Source organism: Agelaius phoeniceus, chromosome 6, assembly GCF_051311805.1.
Source record: "Agelaius phoeniceus isolate bAgePho1 chromosome 6, bAgePho1.hap1, whole genome shotgun sequence".
In the NCBI taxonomy this organism is placed as follows: Eukaryota; Metazoa; Chordata; class Aves; order Passeriformes; family Icteridae; genus Agelaius; species Agelaius phoeniceus.
Window position 1 is genome coordinate 1,329,643 of NC_135270.1, and position 13,539 is coordinate 1,343,181.

Below are 13,539 nucleotides of genomic sequence, written 5' to 3' on the forward strand. Positions count from 1 at the left end.
AACCCATTTCTTTGGAAACAGAGATACCCGATGAGAGAAAACCAGACCCAGTGCTACTCAGTTTCACTTGCATGTTCCAAACTGGTTGTCAAAGCCTATAAACTACCACCAAAGAAGTTTCAAGTGCACAAATATCACTGAAATGTAATCCTAGACATTTCATATAGAAGCAGACCGCGGGGAGATGTTTCAAACTTGCTGCCTGTACAGTAATAATACCACTGGAAGGCAGGGAATCACAGTCACTTATTTGACTTGGGAATGTGAATATATTTTTCAAGTACTGACACTGCAGTCTTTCATGGTAATAAAAGACAGAAATCATTGTTTATTGGCTGGCAGACAAGTTGTCAACTTGTTTATTCGCTGGCAAATGAGTTGCAACTTGTTTCTCATTTTAGAAGACCTTGTTGGTCTCCTTCCACTTCATGTACATGAGCAAAACTTGAGATTAGGAGCAATAGGTTGGGAGGAATAATTATTTCATAGCCTGTGAGACTGACAGATCATCTATTTAGCCACAAAAATATCTATAGGCTTCCTTAAATTTCACCATAATTTGAATAGCTATGCAGATTTTTTTTCCACCTTCATAAAACATTAATGCTCTTAACATCTCATTTCTTTTTTTTTTTTTTACTTTATTTTTCCAATTATTTCTGTTTCTACTGTATGCAAATCTGCTGGTATTTGTACTGCTTGAAAAGATTGCTTCAAATAGAAGGTGGCAGCTTTTGAAACATTAAACAATGATTAGACAGGCACTGGGCCAAAGGAATGTGTCAGTGAGGAGCAAAGGAACAATGCAACAGCCAACACTGAGCTATCTGGAGAAAACTGAAAGCACTTAGCAATTCCATCAAGGTTTTCCCTGCTGCCAAACAAAAACAACAATGATTCATGCTGCCATGTTATTTAGCATTCATCATGATTCTGAATTACTCAGTTGAAAGTTCACACTGCAGTGCAGACAAACCCCTTTACATTTAATGAAAGACAATTTGTCCTTTGATTTGGTACCAAAAAGCATCTACCATTGCTCTCAGATTACATTTGAAAGGAAACTAATAAGAAGAAAATAAAAATAAAACCATCATTTTATTCACAAACTCCACTGCAAAATGCCATAGGGATGTGGCAGAAGAATTCAGCTCCACACAGGTCCCCAGTCAGACAGCCAGGAGAGCAAGATTTGCCCAGCTGTGGAGGAAATTGGCTGCAGAACTTACCCAAAATCTAACAGACTCTAGACACTTGTGAAAATCAAAAAGAACATGAAGGGTATTTATATTTTCAGCACATAACCTGTATCTCCATCCATACCAACTCATGCACTCCCAGACTCTCACAACAGAGTTCCACTAAGTGGTGATGACAACAGCTCTGGTCACAGAGGCCCAATGAAAGCAAAACCTTTTTTCCCAAATGAACCAGGTGAGGAAAAACAAGTGGGAATTCTCACTCTCTCAGAGTATAACCCCTAAGTCCTCATTTTTCCCCTGTTACTCCATCATCAAAAATGAAAGTTTTAGCTTTTTTTCACATTCATCACATTTTCCATAAAGCTTTAAACTGAGCTTCCCCAAAGTTTTCCCAGGCTGCTAGTTGAAGCACACTCCTTTCAATAGGTTGCTTTTCCAGGGTGAAAGGAAGGAACACCATTTCAGTAACATCCCCAGAAATCACTAGCAGTGAGCAAGTGGAGTCAAGACATTTAAAATTTGGCCACTGAATGTACTTTGGGAACACTTTTAAAAAACTCAATGCCAAACATATCTACAGAAAAACAGGCCAAAAGAAAAGCCAACATGAATTGTTTTAGTTCTTTTAGAATTCACATATCCTTTGTTAAAATGTTCTGTACTTGAACTTTAGACTTAAGAGTAGGTTCCACAATGCCTTTAAAGTACCTAGCAATGCCTATAAATATGCCTTTGTGTGGTGACCAAAGATTAATCTCTAATTTATTAATATATTTTGCTAACTGATTTTTATCATTTAGTGATATGCTTGAACACTCTTAAATACTTCTTCAGGCAAATCTCTTATCATGTCTTGGATCCTTCAGCACGTCAAGAATTTTGGGGTTCTATCACAAAGAAATTGAAGGGTTTGAAATTATCAGCTCTGGAAGGAAGTGTTACCACTACTTAAAGTTAAGAATTCAGCATTGATTCTGTGAAAGTTATCTTTTTATTCATTTTTCTTTTTAAGAAAAGTATGCTTGGGTTGAGAAGAAAAGGTAAATCTTAATGAAGTTCATTTAAAAGGCAATTTTCATTTCTTAACTTTCTGTAGGACAAAATCCTTTAACTCCTTTGTCTGACATTACAGAGTATTTTCCCCACACCCTGTCAAACTCTTTCAATTATAAGTGCCATTCTTTTGATAACGAAAGAGAAAGAAATCCTTTAAGAAGTCATTCAGGCTCATAAGAGCTTACATTACTAGAATATCTCAAACACAATTTCTGTTGAAGACTCCATGGGCAAAGACGTCAAAAGGAAATAATCTGATCAAAGCACAGTATCTTACTGACATCAACAGATATTGACACTTCTCTCACGAGTGTTTTCCACTGCACCAAATCTATACCTGTGCCTGCTACTTCAATTTAGTGACATGTGCTTGAGAACATTGTCAACAGAGACCATTCAAGCATTTTTGAAGGCAAAATAATCTGACAAATGTGAGAGGGAAAAAATGGGGAAAGAAAAAGGATTTTCAACCAAGCAATTTCTCAGAGCTCTCTAGAGATTAATTTTGAGGCTAAAATCACAGTGATGGTACTGAGAAGTGCACCAAGGCAGTATTCATGTGCTGGCATCCTCAGAGTCAGGATGCCAGCAGCCCAGAGCACCTCCAAGGCACCCAGGGTGAATTCCTCATCACCACCAGCAGAGCTTGAAGCAAGCCTGTTCTCAGTGAATGTGACTGCAGCCTTTAAGTGTGGTCACATCAGGCTTCTGAACCACACATGACACAGGTGATGCTATTTTCTGTTAGCTGACCCAAATAATTCTTCCAGAATACCCCAAAGGGCCAGCGTGCAGCTATTTATCATCCCCTAGAAACTGGAACTTACTCATCTGTCTGAGGCTTTGCTACGAGCAGGAACATGAGGGCACACGTGAGTAGGCCCACACTAAGGGCTGTGTCACGAGAGGGTGGCAGGACAGGCGTGGGGATGAAGGGTAGGAACACCCTGACAGTGCACTGCAGCACTTGTCATTCAAGGGACACAGAAGATGGGGAGAGAAGTGCAGCATGGACTGGCACACTGGGACTCAAACAGAGCCACCAGAAAACAAGGCCAGTCCTCTTAGACTTTGTGTGCTGGATCTGCACAGGAAAAGGTATTCATCAGACTGCTACACTGCAAGTGGATCAGGACTGAGCAGGCTAAATTACCTCACAGATGGAATAAAAGATAAGATGACCATACATTAACTTTGGCCCCTGTTGGCTAGGGAAGATTCAATTCCTAGCATTATCTTGAGTCATAAAGCCTGATGTCAGGAGCCTGCAATAAAAGCTCTGCCCTGCACAGCTGCCCCCTGACGTGGACAGTGGTTCTGCTATCAGCTGGCATACGCACTGAAATGTTGCCTGTCCAGCCATACCAACAGGCTGAGCTGTGATGATTAAAATAACTGTTCTGCTGAAAGGCCACCTTGTTACTGCCACCTTTGGAGCACACGGAGCTTCCACAGAGGCAAATGGTCTCACATTCTCCTAAATGCCCAGAAAAGGAAGGCTAAGGACCTTCCACTGGAGTTATAAAGGAAGGAGACTCCGATGGTTCCCAACATAAAACTCCATGCTGGTTATCAGACAGCTCTCACACAGCTATAATGACAAGGACACAAACCCAGAGCCTTGCCTCCAGAAAGGGATGCTGTCCCTGGTCCCTCATGGGATGGAATGTCAGTCCTGGAATCTGATGGACTATGAAGTTCAGGCATGGGGGAGTTAGGAAAGCTGCACGAAAAGTATACTTCATAATTGTTCTTAAATGAAAGCAAAAGAAAATGGAAAAACATGTATGAAAAGGAGGCAATGGACAGAGAAAGGAAGAAAGCAGGAAATGATAAAAATATGTCCCAAAAAGGAAGGAACAGACTGTTACTGGGGGTGGAGGAAAGCAGGGAGGGATGATTCAGGCAGGAGTTTAATTACTGCAGCTAAAAGCAAGGGAAAGCTGAATGGTGAGATGGGGGAGAAGGAGGAATGAGTTTGTGAGAAACTGCAGTAAATACTGGGATGGAGGAAACTGTAAGAGGCACAGGTACCCTGGAATTTGAGAACATGTAAAATGGAGACCCCCACCTGAAGGACACAAGCTCACAAAGAAGGATGCATGGTAGGGATTGGGGGTGAGGAAGTAAGCGTTCAAAAAGAGCAGACTGCCAGGGTAGAAGGAGTCCAAGCAAAGTGGCTGAGACAATAAAGACCAAGGAACAAGACCACCCTGGATGAATAGAAGAATGAATTAACACAGGAGGAGAAAAAGGTGTGAAGAGTCACAAAAAATTTAAAAAAAAACCCCAAAACCAAACAAAAACACAAATAAAATTTAAAACAAAACTAAACCAAAACCACCCTAAACCAACCAACCAATACACAAAAAAACCAAAAAAAAAAACCCTCAAAGAGGGCAGAATAATTGGGACAAATGGCCTTATTCATCAGCAGTGTGCTTCTCTTCTCTGCTCTGTGTCACACTTCATTTTGATATCCTACTCCACAGCCTCTCCCCTTTAATACAGGAATCAAATTCATTGTCACAAGGACTGACAAGGGAGAGGAGACAACAGTCCAGAGCCAGTCCAGGACATCATCTTCAGCACCCAGCGTCCTCACAAAAGTCTCACAGTCTATTTACATTAGCAGTTGCTATTTTTTCCCATCAGAATTCTGAGCTGCATGGCCAGGACATGGATAAGAAGAACATGATGCTCTAACTTCTGGTGGCAACTGGAACAGATGGCCAGAGGACAAGGGTTTGCCTCGGGCTATTTCCTTCTTCTGTCTTTCCAGATGCATCCACAGAAGCTGGCACACCTCACTGCAGTCCCAGCAGCAGCACACACCATGTAGCAGCACACATATGCTCAAAGAATTGCCTTCATTAATTCAAGTTGCAGCCCTAAACGTTACTAGAGTAAAATGCACAGTTTGTAACAACAGCCAACTTTTTTCTCAAATCCACATCAGGAAGAGATTTCCTGCTCCATACATAAATATATGCTTTTTAGCATTTGATTCCTAACCAGCACTGCACAGCCCTCTTTTCATGTCAATCCCTTGTCAACCCTTCTGAGAGCTTGCTTCTGTAAAGATGTGCAATAATGATTTCAGCAACAAGGTCACTAACTAATGCAGAGAATCAATCCAGGCAGATAAAGTAAAGCCTTCCCCATGCATAAACCACAGCCCAATTCTGAATGCAGGTTTGGATAAACCTGGCCTGTTTCCTTGGTTTCAGATGTTTCTGTTTGTCTTGGCACTTTCCCAACATTCAGGTAAGGGAAGAACAAGAATCCAAACAGAGAGAAAGCAAGACCAGAGGTTTTCCCCAGGAGATTGCCACCAACAGGTTTTTCACAGCTGTATGATCTCCAAGTGAGCCACCTTCAAACTAGGCTGTGCTATCAAATCAAGCATGCATCTCAACTGCAGTCTTGAGTTCATCACTGATTGTGTAAAGGAAAAAAAAAAATCAGACAATCTTCTACTGCCAAATATCTCTAAGGAATTACCACAGAAATATAACTTTTTAATGAAAAGCTCTGGATGCTTTCTGAAAAGTTTCTCTTCAGTCAGTGTTTTGAGGACAGCCTCTCACAGGTGATATGGCTGCACCTGACCCACTTTTTACCAGTCTGTGCTAATTCTCAACACTGCAAGACATAAAATTCACATCCTTTGATATCCAGCATTATTACTGGATATTATTATTATTACATTACATACATTATTACAGCAGTTCAATAGCTGTATTCATGGAAATCTCAGGACAAAATGAGAATTATTACACTGAACATGTAGGAATATTTAATTCATAAGTAATGCTTCAAGGAAAAGGAAGGAACCTTGCAAAATCTGAGCCTCTAGTGCAATATTATTAACTGTAATGTGAAATAAAAATGTCCTAGAGCATGATAATTACTGCCATAGTATGAAATTTTGCAAGGCATGCTCTGGACACACTAATGCCCACTGCCTCCCCACGAGGCTGAACTCATCATGGCTAACAACCACCTCTTTTTAGAGAGATTTCAAATCATCTGAAAGTACCTTCAAGAGGTACTTTGTAATGCAGTGGTACTCAAAGCCCAAACCAGGGCTCCAGTGGCACAGAAGGTCACCACCCTGTCCCCAGAGGGCAGGATGCCACAAACCAGGGGAAATAAAGCACAAATGCCAGTAGTTTACAGCTCAGGCAACGATTCTAAATATGTTTCTGAGCTCTAATTAACCACCAGCAGTCATAGTGTGGTCAATTTTTTTAAGCCTCTTCTCTGAATATAAAAATAAAATTCTGCTGCTTTTGAAGTAAAAAAAAAAAAATTATATATTGCCAAATTGTAAACTCATAGGTACCTTATCTCTGCAAAGCAAACAGCACTACTGAGGAGAATGAGATATATTTTGATCTAACACCTAAAATACAGTAAAACACCTGAAATCTGTGCAGTTCCTTAGTCACCAACATGACTAAGACCCAAATGAGACACAAATAAACAACACTGATACTTTACTTGTTTTAATGAAACTTCTGTTCTCATTATACAAGACACATGTAGCCACTGAAATGTGCCTTTTCTATCCTTCACTTAAATTAAATTCTACTACTAATGTACCTATCAGCATATCTGAAACAACACAGAGCAATCTCCACCAGAAAACAGGGTATGGTGAAATACACACATTAAGCCATGCAAACAGCTTTATTAAATAAAGAATCAAAATTTTAGGACCTACAAAATCTATTTTCTACTTTAAAATGGCACACATTGGCCTTTTCACAGTTTTCTAACTCCAAACACTTATTTTAAAAAAGAGAAACTTCACAGAGAGATTAATTGAGGTCTCCTGAAGCATAATTGGGAACTTGAAAAACTTTAGGGAAAGCCATAGATAATTTGCTTGACATCCCTTGAAGTACATGAAATAAAATGCTACAGCACATATTGTTCAAGACAAATGCACAGACTTTGGTCCTGTACTTGAATTAATGGTTTCTGAAATCAGCCTTCTGGAATTTTTAAAAAACCCATCTAGTTCTTGCACTGCTCTTTTCCAAAATACAGGTCTACAGAAATTTGGGATTCATTAAAACATGCCCATTTGGACTCTGGTCTCACTTTTTCTTTCTATTCACTTCCCACAGTGTGATATTTCCTGCCTGTGAAGCCCATGGCTGTGGCACCACAAAAAGAAATCCTGCATCAAGTTAAGAGAAGCTGCCATCCCTGGCGAATGCTGCAGAGTAAAAATACCACTTAGAATTAGGATTCTGACAGATCCCTGTGAGAAGCAGAGCTGGAGCCCACTGCAAGCACAGACCAAGTGTTTGCCCCCTCAGGTAACATTACAGGGAAACCCAGAGTAACCCACTTATCTTACAAGCAGCAGCACTTGCAAGCTAAAGAGCTACTAACAAAAACACAGAATGACACTAAATATAAAGGATTCATCTCAGCAATGCTAGAAGGGAGGAAAAAATGGAAAACAGAATATTGTAAAAGGAAAAGTAAGTTTTAAAATAAATATTTCAAGATTTAAACTAATAGTAGGAAAGCCCATAAATCATCTTTACAATCTCTCCCATTCCAAACATCCATCAGCTCCAAATATATGCCTATTATAACCAGGTCTTCAGCATACATTATGGGATAAAGAGGACTGTAGAAATCTAATTTAATACTGCAGGGAAGAGATGCCAGAGAAAGGGTTAGAGGAGTAGCATAAAATCCTGTAGAGAACTGAAATTTTCTGTGAGACCAACTATAGCTCTGCACAGTATGATTTTGTATAAAATGACATGTAACACCAAGCCAAGGCAGCCAAACCAAAGGTTACCTTCCTCTCAATTTCTGTCTCCCTGCTTGGGGCCAGGAACCCAAGGATTTAAGGCACTGGAGTGTAAGAAAGGCAAGCCTAAATAAAAGGCACAGCAAATCATAAAAATATTATCCAGTACAGTAATAACAAAAAAATGCGACTGGACAGGTTTTCCTGAAAGATAAAGTAGTTCCTGTGATTTCTGTTGTATTTCAGGTATGAAATAATGAAAAATAATAATTTGGACAAGTCTGTAGAGCACAGTGCAGAGAGAGTTTGTTAGTGAGCTCATCACAGTGAGGCCAGGCTCTCAGAAACACTGGTACTTACTCCTGACATTGCTCTGCAATCTGAGCACTGCAAGAACTGCCAGTAAACCATACAACATCAGACTCAAACTCTAGAAGCCACCTTTTCTCCACCAGACTGTTTCTCTCCTTTTATGTCTGCTTTGTGGCCAGTTTATCAATGTCCAGAGACCTCAGGCCCTGCAGCACGAGCAGCTCCTCACATTCTTTGAGTTGCCATTTGAAAGGGGCAGGAGTGGATTCACACAATCACAGCCAAGTCCACCAGTCAAAGCTGTGTTTCAATGCTGTGTTCTTTCTATCAAATTGCTGGGTGTTGCATGAGGGAAAAGACAAAACCCAAGTTGCTGTGTTTTGTGTGTACTTTGAATAGTCAGGATTGCAGTTTTTGTTTCATTCATAGTCAGCAGAAGAGGATATGATGATGTGCATAGCCTGTGGTGGGGAACTTACTTGCTTCCCAGTAAGTTTCTTCTCTGTACAAATCTGAGACACATTTGTGATCAGCAGCAAGTCACAGGATTAAGCTACAGGGATATAGCCAGATAACAGCAGTTGTGATGGCAAGGATAAGAGAAGCCCTTTGTTCAGCTTTTTCCTTCAACAAGATAAGTTCAGATTCTCCTTGTATTTTAGCAGTTCAGAATTAACCCCCCCAGCACAGCAGAATTTTTCTTTAAGTTCAGCATTCTCTGCTTATTAAAATTTCATCACTAAAGTTCCTAGAAAATAAGACTTGCAAATAGTGCCCAGCATGGCCTCACTGACAAATACCCTGGCAAGCACTGAACCATCAGAGATGGGCAGTGCAATCCTTCACACCATGGAGAGCAACATCTGAGTACAGGCAGCAGAGAAGCAGCAAGGTGAGTGCTGCCAGTGAGGAGAGGAGAACTGGAAATCTGAAGGAGAAGTCCAAGAAACACAGAAAGGCATTTTATGCACGACAGAGGGTACACATGTGGAATCATACAGTGGAAGCAGAAGTGCAGAAACCATATGAGCTTGAAAAACACTCTGAAGCACTAAGAGTAAAACCTGCTAGGTCTGATCTATTGCTACATTCAAAACTCTCCCTACCAGACTGTCAGAATTCAGGACATCCCTCTGGCTGTCCTGGATTGCCAGAACCCCTGCCAGGGGGCTCAGAGACCCTGGCACAGAGCCCAAGACACCTGTGACTTTGATTATGACCCATGGAAAAAATTACCAACCTTATATGAGGATCTGCAAGCCACAAAAGTCTAAGTAGAGTAATAATCAGTTTGTCACAGGGTGAAAAATAGATTTTTGGGGTTTTTAGAATGGGGGTTCAGGGGGCAAGATGGAGGAATCTGGGCATGTCCAGCCTTTCTCCTTCTTCTTGGCCTCCATCTTCTGCTGTGATGTTGGCACTTTTAGATTGGTTTACAGTAGAAGCTCAGTGTCTAACATGGGTGATAGGTATTGGGAAGCAACTGTAAACATTGCATATGTAGTTCTTAGTATAAAAAGATAACACCGCCCTGAGAGCAGTCAGTGTGCCTCTGTCTGACCTGCTGAACGGACCTTGGCAGGCCAGAGAAAGAATTTTATAGATAAGAAACAATAAACAACCTTGAGACCGAGAACTGAAGAGCTCTGACTCCTTCTTTGACCACCGGGCTGGAAAAAGAGAGTCTCTAACCCATCTTGGCGTCACTGTGACCAGCAGCAGTCCCCAGACCAGACACCTCCAACATTCCTTCTTTTGTACACACTTTTAAACACACCCCACTTGTGCAGAGTTCAAAACAGCCCAGCAAGAGTAGGGGATGAAGAAGGGAGAAAACCCACCCATAAGATCTGAAAGGCCAGAAAGATGAGCAAGAGCCAGAACTCAAGGTTTCTCTGGAACGATGCAGCCTCAGGGCAGGGAGGGGGAAGCAGGAAAGCTCTTACCATTGTTGCTGTTATCATCCACGAGGATGATCTCCTTGAGCAGGTGAGCAGGAGTGCGGTCGATGGCTGAGTGGATGGAGCGCAGGATCACCGAGAGTGCCTCGTTCACGAAAATGAACACAATGCTGACCTCAGGAAGACTCTCAGGAAACGTCAGGTTCCTGCACCTACAGGGAAAGGTTGAAGGAAAGAAAATATTTGGAAATTTTTGGCAGTCGTCCATTTAAAAGAATCTATTTGTATTGATTTTTCCCACCTGCATTCATTTACATCTTACATATTTGCAATTTTTTATCACTCTGGACAAAATTTCCAATTGCTGGCAACTTGTACAGACAAGAGTAATGCTTTCAATCCTATGGATGCAATTTGACCTCCCTTTTTGTACCACCATGTCTTAAAAGATAACTACAGATGACTTGACAGAATAGAATTAGACTCCTGTTTTATCTAATTTCTTTTAGTCTTTTCAAGAAGACTAATTTTCAAGGAGGGTAGATCCCTGAACTGAGTTCATGTTTTCTTTTTTTTTTTTTCCATTCAGATTCATTTATTATCTTTACTTCCAGCTCAAACTCACTTTTTGTTTCAGTGTGTCTGTACTTTTTAAAAAAACCACCTTTTCCTCTCTACATAATTTTTCATATCAGCTGATGATGCTAAAAATGACCTACTTTTTTTTTTTCTTTTCATTTAAACAAATCAGAATTAACTCAGCCCCAGATGCCGCCCAGAATGTAAAGCACTTGTGCATTTTCACAAGTATGCCAAGTTCCATTAGGAATAAAATTCCACAGTGATAGCAAAGAATTAAAAAAACCCAAACCTACAGAGAGAGAGAGGGAGAGAGAGGAGGTGTGTATAAAATATGCCGGAAGGGGTTTAGAGGAGAGGGAAGTCTATGGATGCCAATCCTCGCTCCACAGAGCTCAGAGAAGGGCGCGGTTGCGCGGCAACCCCAAGGTGCGGCCTGGCCCGGCCCGGCCCTGCCCTGCCCCTCACACGGGGAGGCTCCTCCCGAACTCCCAACCCACGAGGCACCCAGCGTGTCCCAGTGAATTGCAAATGCAGATTCCAAAGGGCACTTACAGCTGCAAGAGTGAGTATCGCTTCAACAAAGCTAAAAATTATCGCCAGCAACCCACTCCGCTCAGTTACACTGGGCTAATGGCGCTAAAGCAGCAGTTGCCATGGTTACCAGGGATTTAGAGAAATTCCTGGTGTTCTATTTCAAGCACAGCTCTGGTAAATGCAGAGCAGCATATATTATGAAGCGTCTTTCAAATATTTGTCCACAAGACAACTCTTATTCCTCTATGCATTGTGATAATTCAATTTAGCCAGTCATTAGCCATTAAAATTAGTTTAGCATAACTATGCTTTAAAGCATCAAACCAAAATTTATTTTCTGTATTAATAACTTATCTCTGAGACTGTCTACAAATATGTACATAATTATGAACTCAAATTATTTTCTGCAAGCTTTGAAAAACTTTAACCAAGAGTATCAGATCAAACAATAGTAAAACCCCATGTTTTTGTTTAGAAAAAAAATTGTAGCATATATTCCACTTTTTTTGGTTTTGATGGTTTTGGGGTTTTTTGGGGGGGGGGTTCATTTTGGTTGTTTTTTGTTTAATACAAGATGCAATCAAGATGTTACTAAAAATGTTTGGGGTTGAAGTGTTGTTTTAGGAACAACACTTAAAGGAACAAGTATATGGGAGCAAGTTTTAGTTCCAACAAGGTAAGAATTTCTCAGAAGCGCAAGCAGAAACACAATTGTACCTTCTTCAAGCACTAGTAACATTTTGTCCACAGCCAAAATGGCCAACAGAAGTTCAAAATACATGGGAGTAAAACAAAACAAAACATTCTGGCGTAAATGAAATAAGTAGCAGCAAAACTTTGGCAAAAGAACTGAGTATTGTATGCCAGCAATGAAGAGAGATGGAAGACTTTGGTGATCAGAATCTGATTTATTGTGGGATTGAAACATTTATATACTATTTTAGGGGGGCTGGTAGTGTTTTACTACAATGACTGGGTTAATAATTACATAAACAAACTTATACATTTTAAACATCTCTTGCTTGCAGAATTCTGATGTAATTTCCTTTTTCCAGTAAACCTGTCTGATTTAATCTTCTTGCAATCCTCAAAGCTCTGTTTGTATTGCCAAGGCATCCTGTTATCAAATCTCTTCTGTTAACTACATCCTAAGTCCATCATCTGTCTTGTTTTCCCCAACACCACAACACTGTAAGAACTCCTGCACAACTATCTTTGTATTTATGTGTATAATTTCATTGTGTGATCAGACTTCATTTTTCCTTTTGCTATGATCAGTATTTTAGGTGCTAACTGAGCTATGCTAACCAGGTTGGCATTGAACAGCATATAAGAAGGTCTTTTTTTCCTGTACAAGGGTACATCATCATTAACTTTGGCTATTAGAGCAGCCTGAAGACAGCAGCAGATTTGGTATCACTGCCAGTGATATTAAACACTTGTAGAGCAGCCATCTGAGGTACATCTCAACAGGAAAACCAAAGCTGAGCTCAGAATCCCAGAGGGTGGCTGCTCAGGCAGTACACATTGCTGCTGGGAACAAATCTCATGGCAAAGGTGAGATAAGAAAAAGAAGAATCAGAGGCAGAGAGATAAGTAAAAGAGAGCACGAAACAGGACAGCATGAAAGATTAGGTATTTAACAAGAATGCTGAATACTTTGGAAATTTTGGAACTTCTGTCCAAAACAATATATTATATGTATTGTATATACTTTGTGCTTTTTTTAAATGGCTCCCTCAAAACATCAAAACTAACAAGCAATATTAATGTTCTCTTTTACCACTAGCAACAAAAGAACTTGGTCAGAAATTAACAAGGAGCCATATCCATCACTAACATAAACCCAGCAGAGCAGAACTGTTTCACAGGGACGTGTGGGGGCAAAGGTTTATGGAATGCAAGTCTGGAGAAGCTGGCTTTTGGGGAGAAATAGAGATTACATACAAATGCCCAGCCTGAACCTCACTATTTGAAATTACTGATTTTTCTTATATCAATTTTAATAAAGGAAAAAATATATATACAGAAGTCTGATGCATGCTACATCCAGGATTGTGTTTGCCACCATAAGACTGATGGACATTTTGGACAAGTGAACATACATAAAAAACTTTTTTCCCAAACCACATCACTGTCCTCAACTAGCCAATGCTTGATTTTTCTTCCT

At 40.4% G+C, this 13,539-nt stretch overlaps 1 protein-coding gene across 2 annotated transcripts in view; it reads right to left on the minus strand.

The window, feature by feature from the left end:
- Positions 1 to 13,539, minus strand: part of GALNT18 (polypeptide N-acetylgalactosaminyltransferase 18) — a 222,045-nt gene that overhangs the window by 100,846 nt on the left and 107,660 nt on the right. For both annotated transcript variants that reach the window (XM_054634744.2, XM_054634743.2), the window contains exon 4: positions 10,299 to 10,465. In XM_054634744.2, the coding sequence (XP_054490719.1) occupies positions 10,299 to 10,465 (167 nt within the window). The remainder of the gene's footprint in view (positions 1 to 10,298; positions 10,466 to 13,539) is intronic.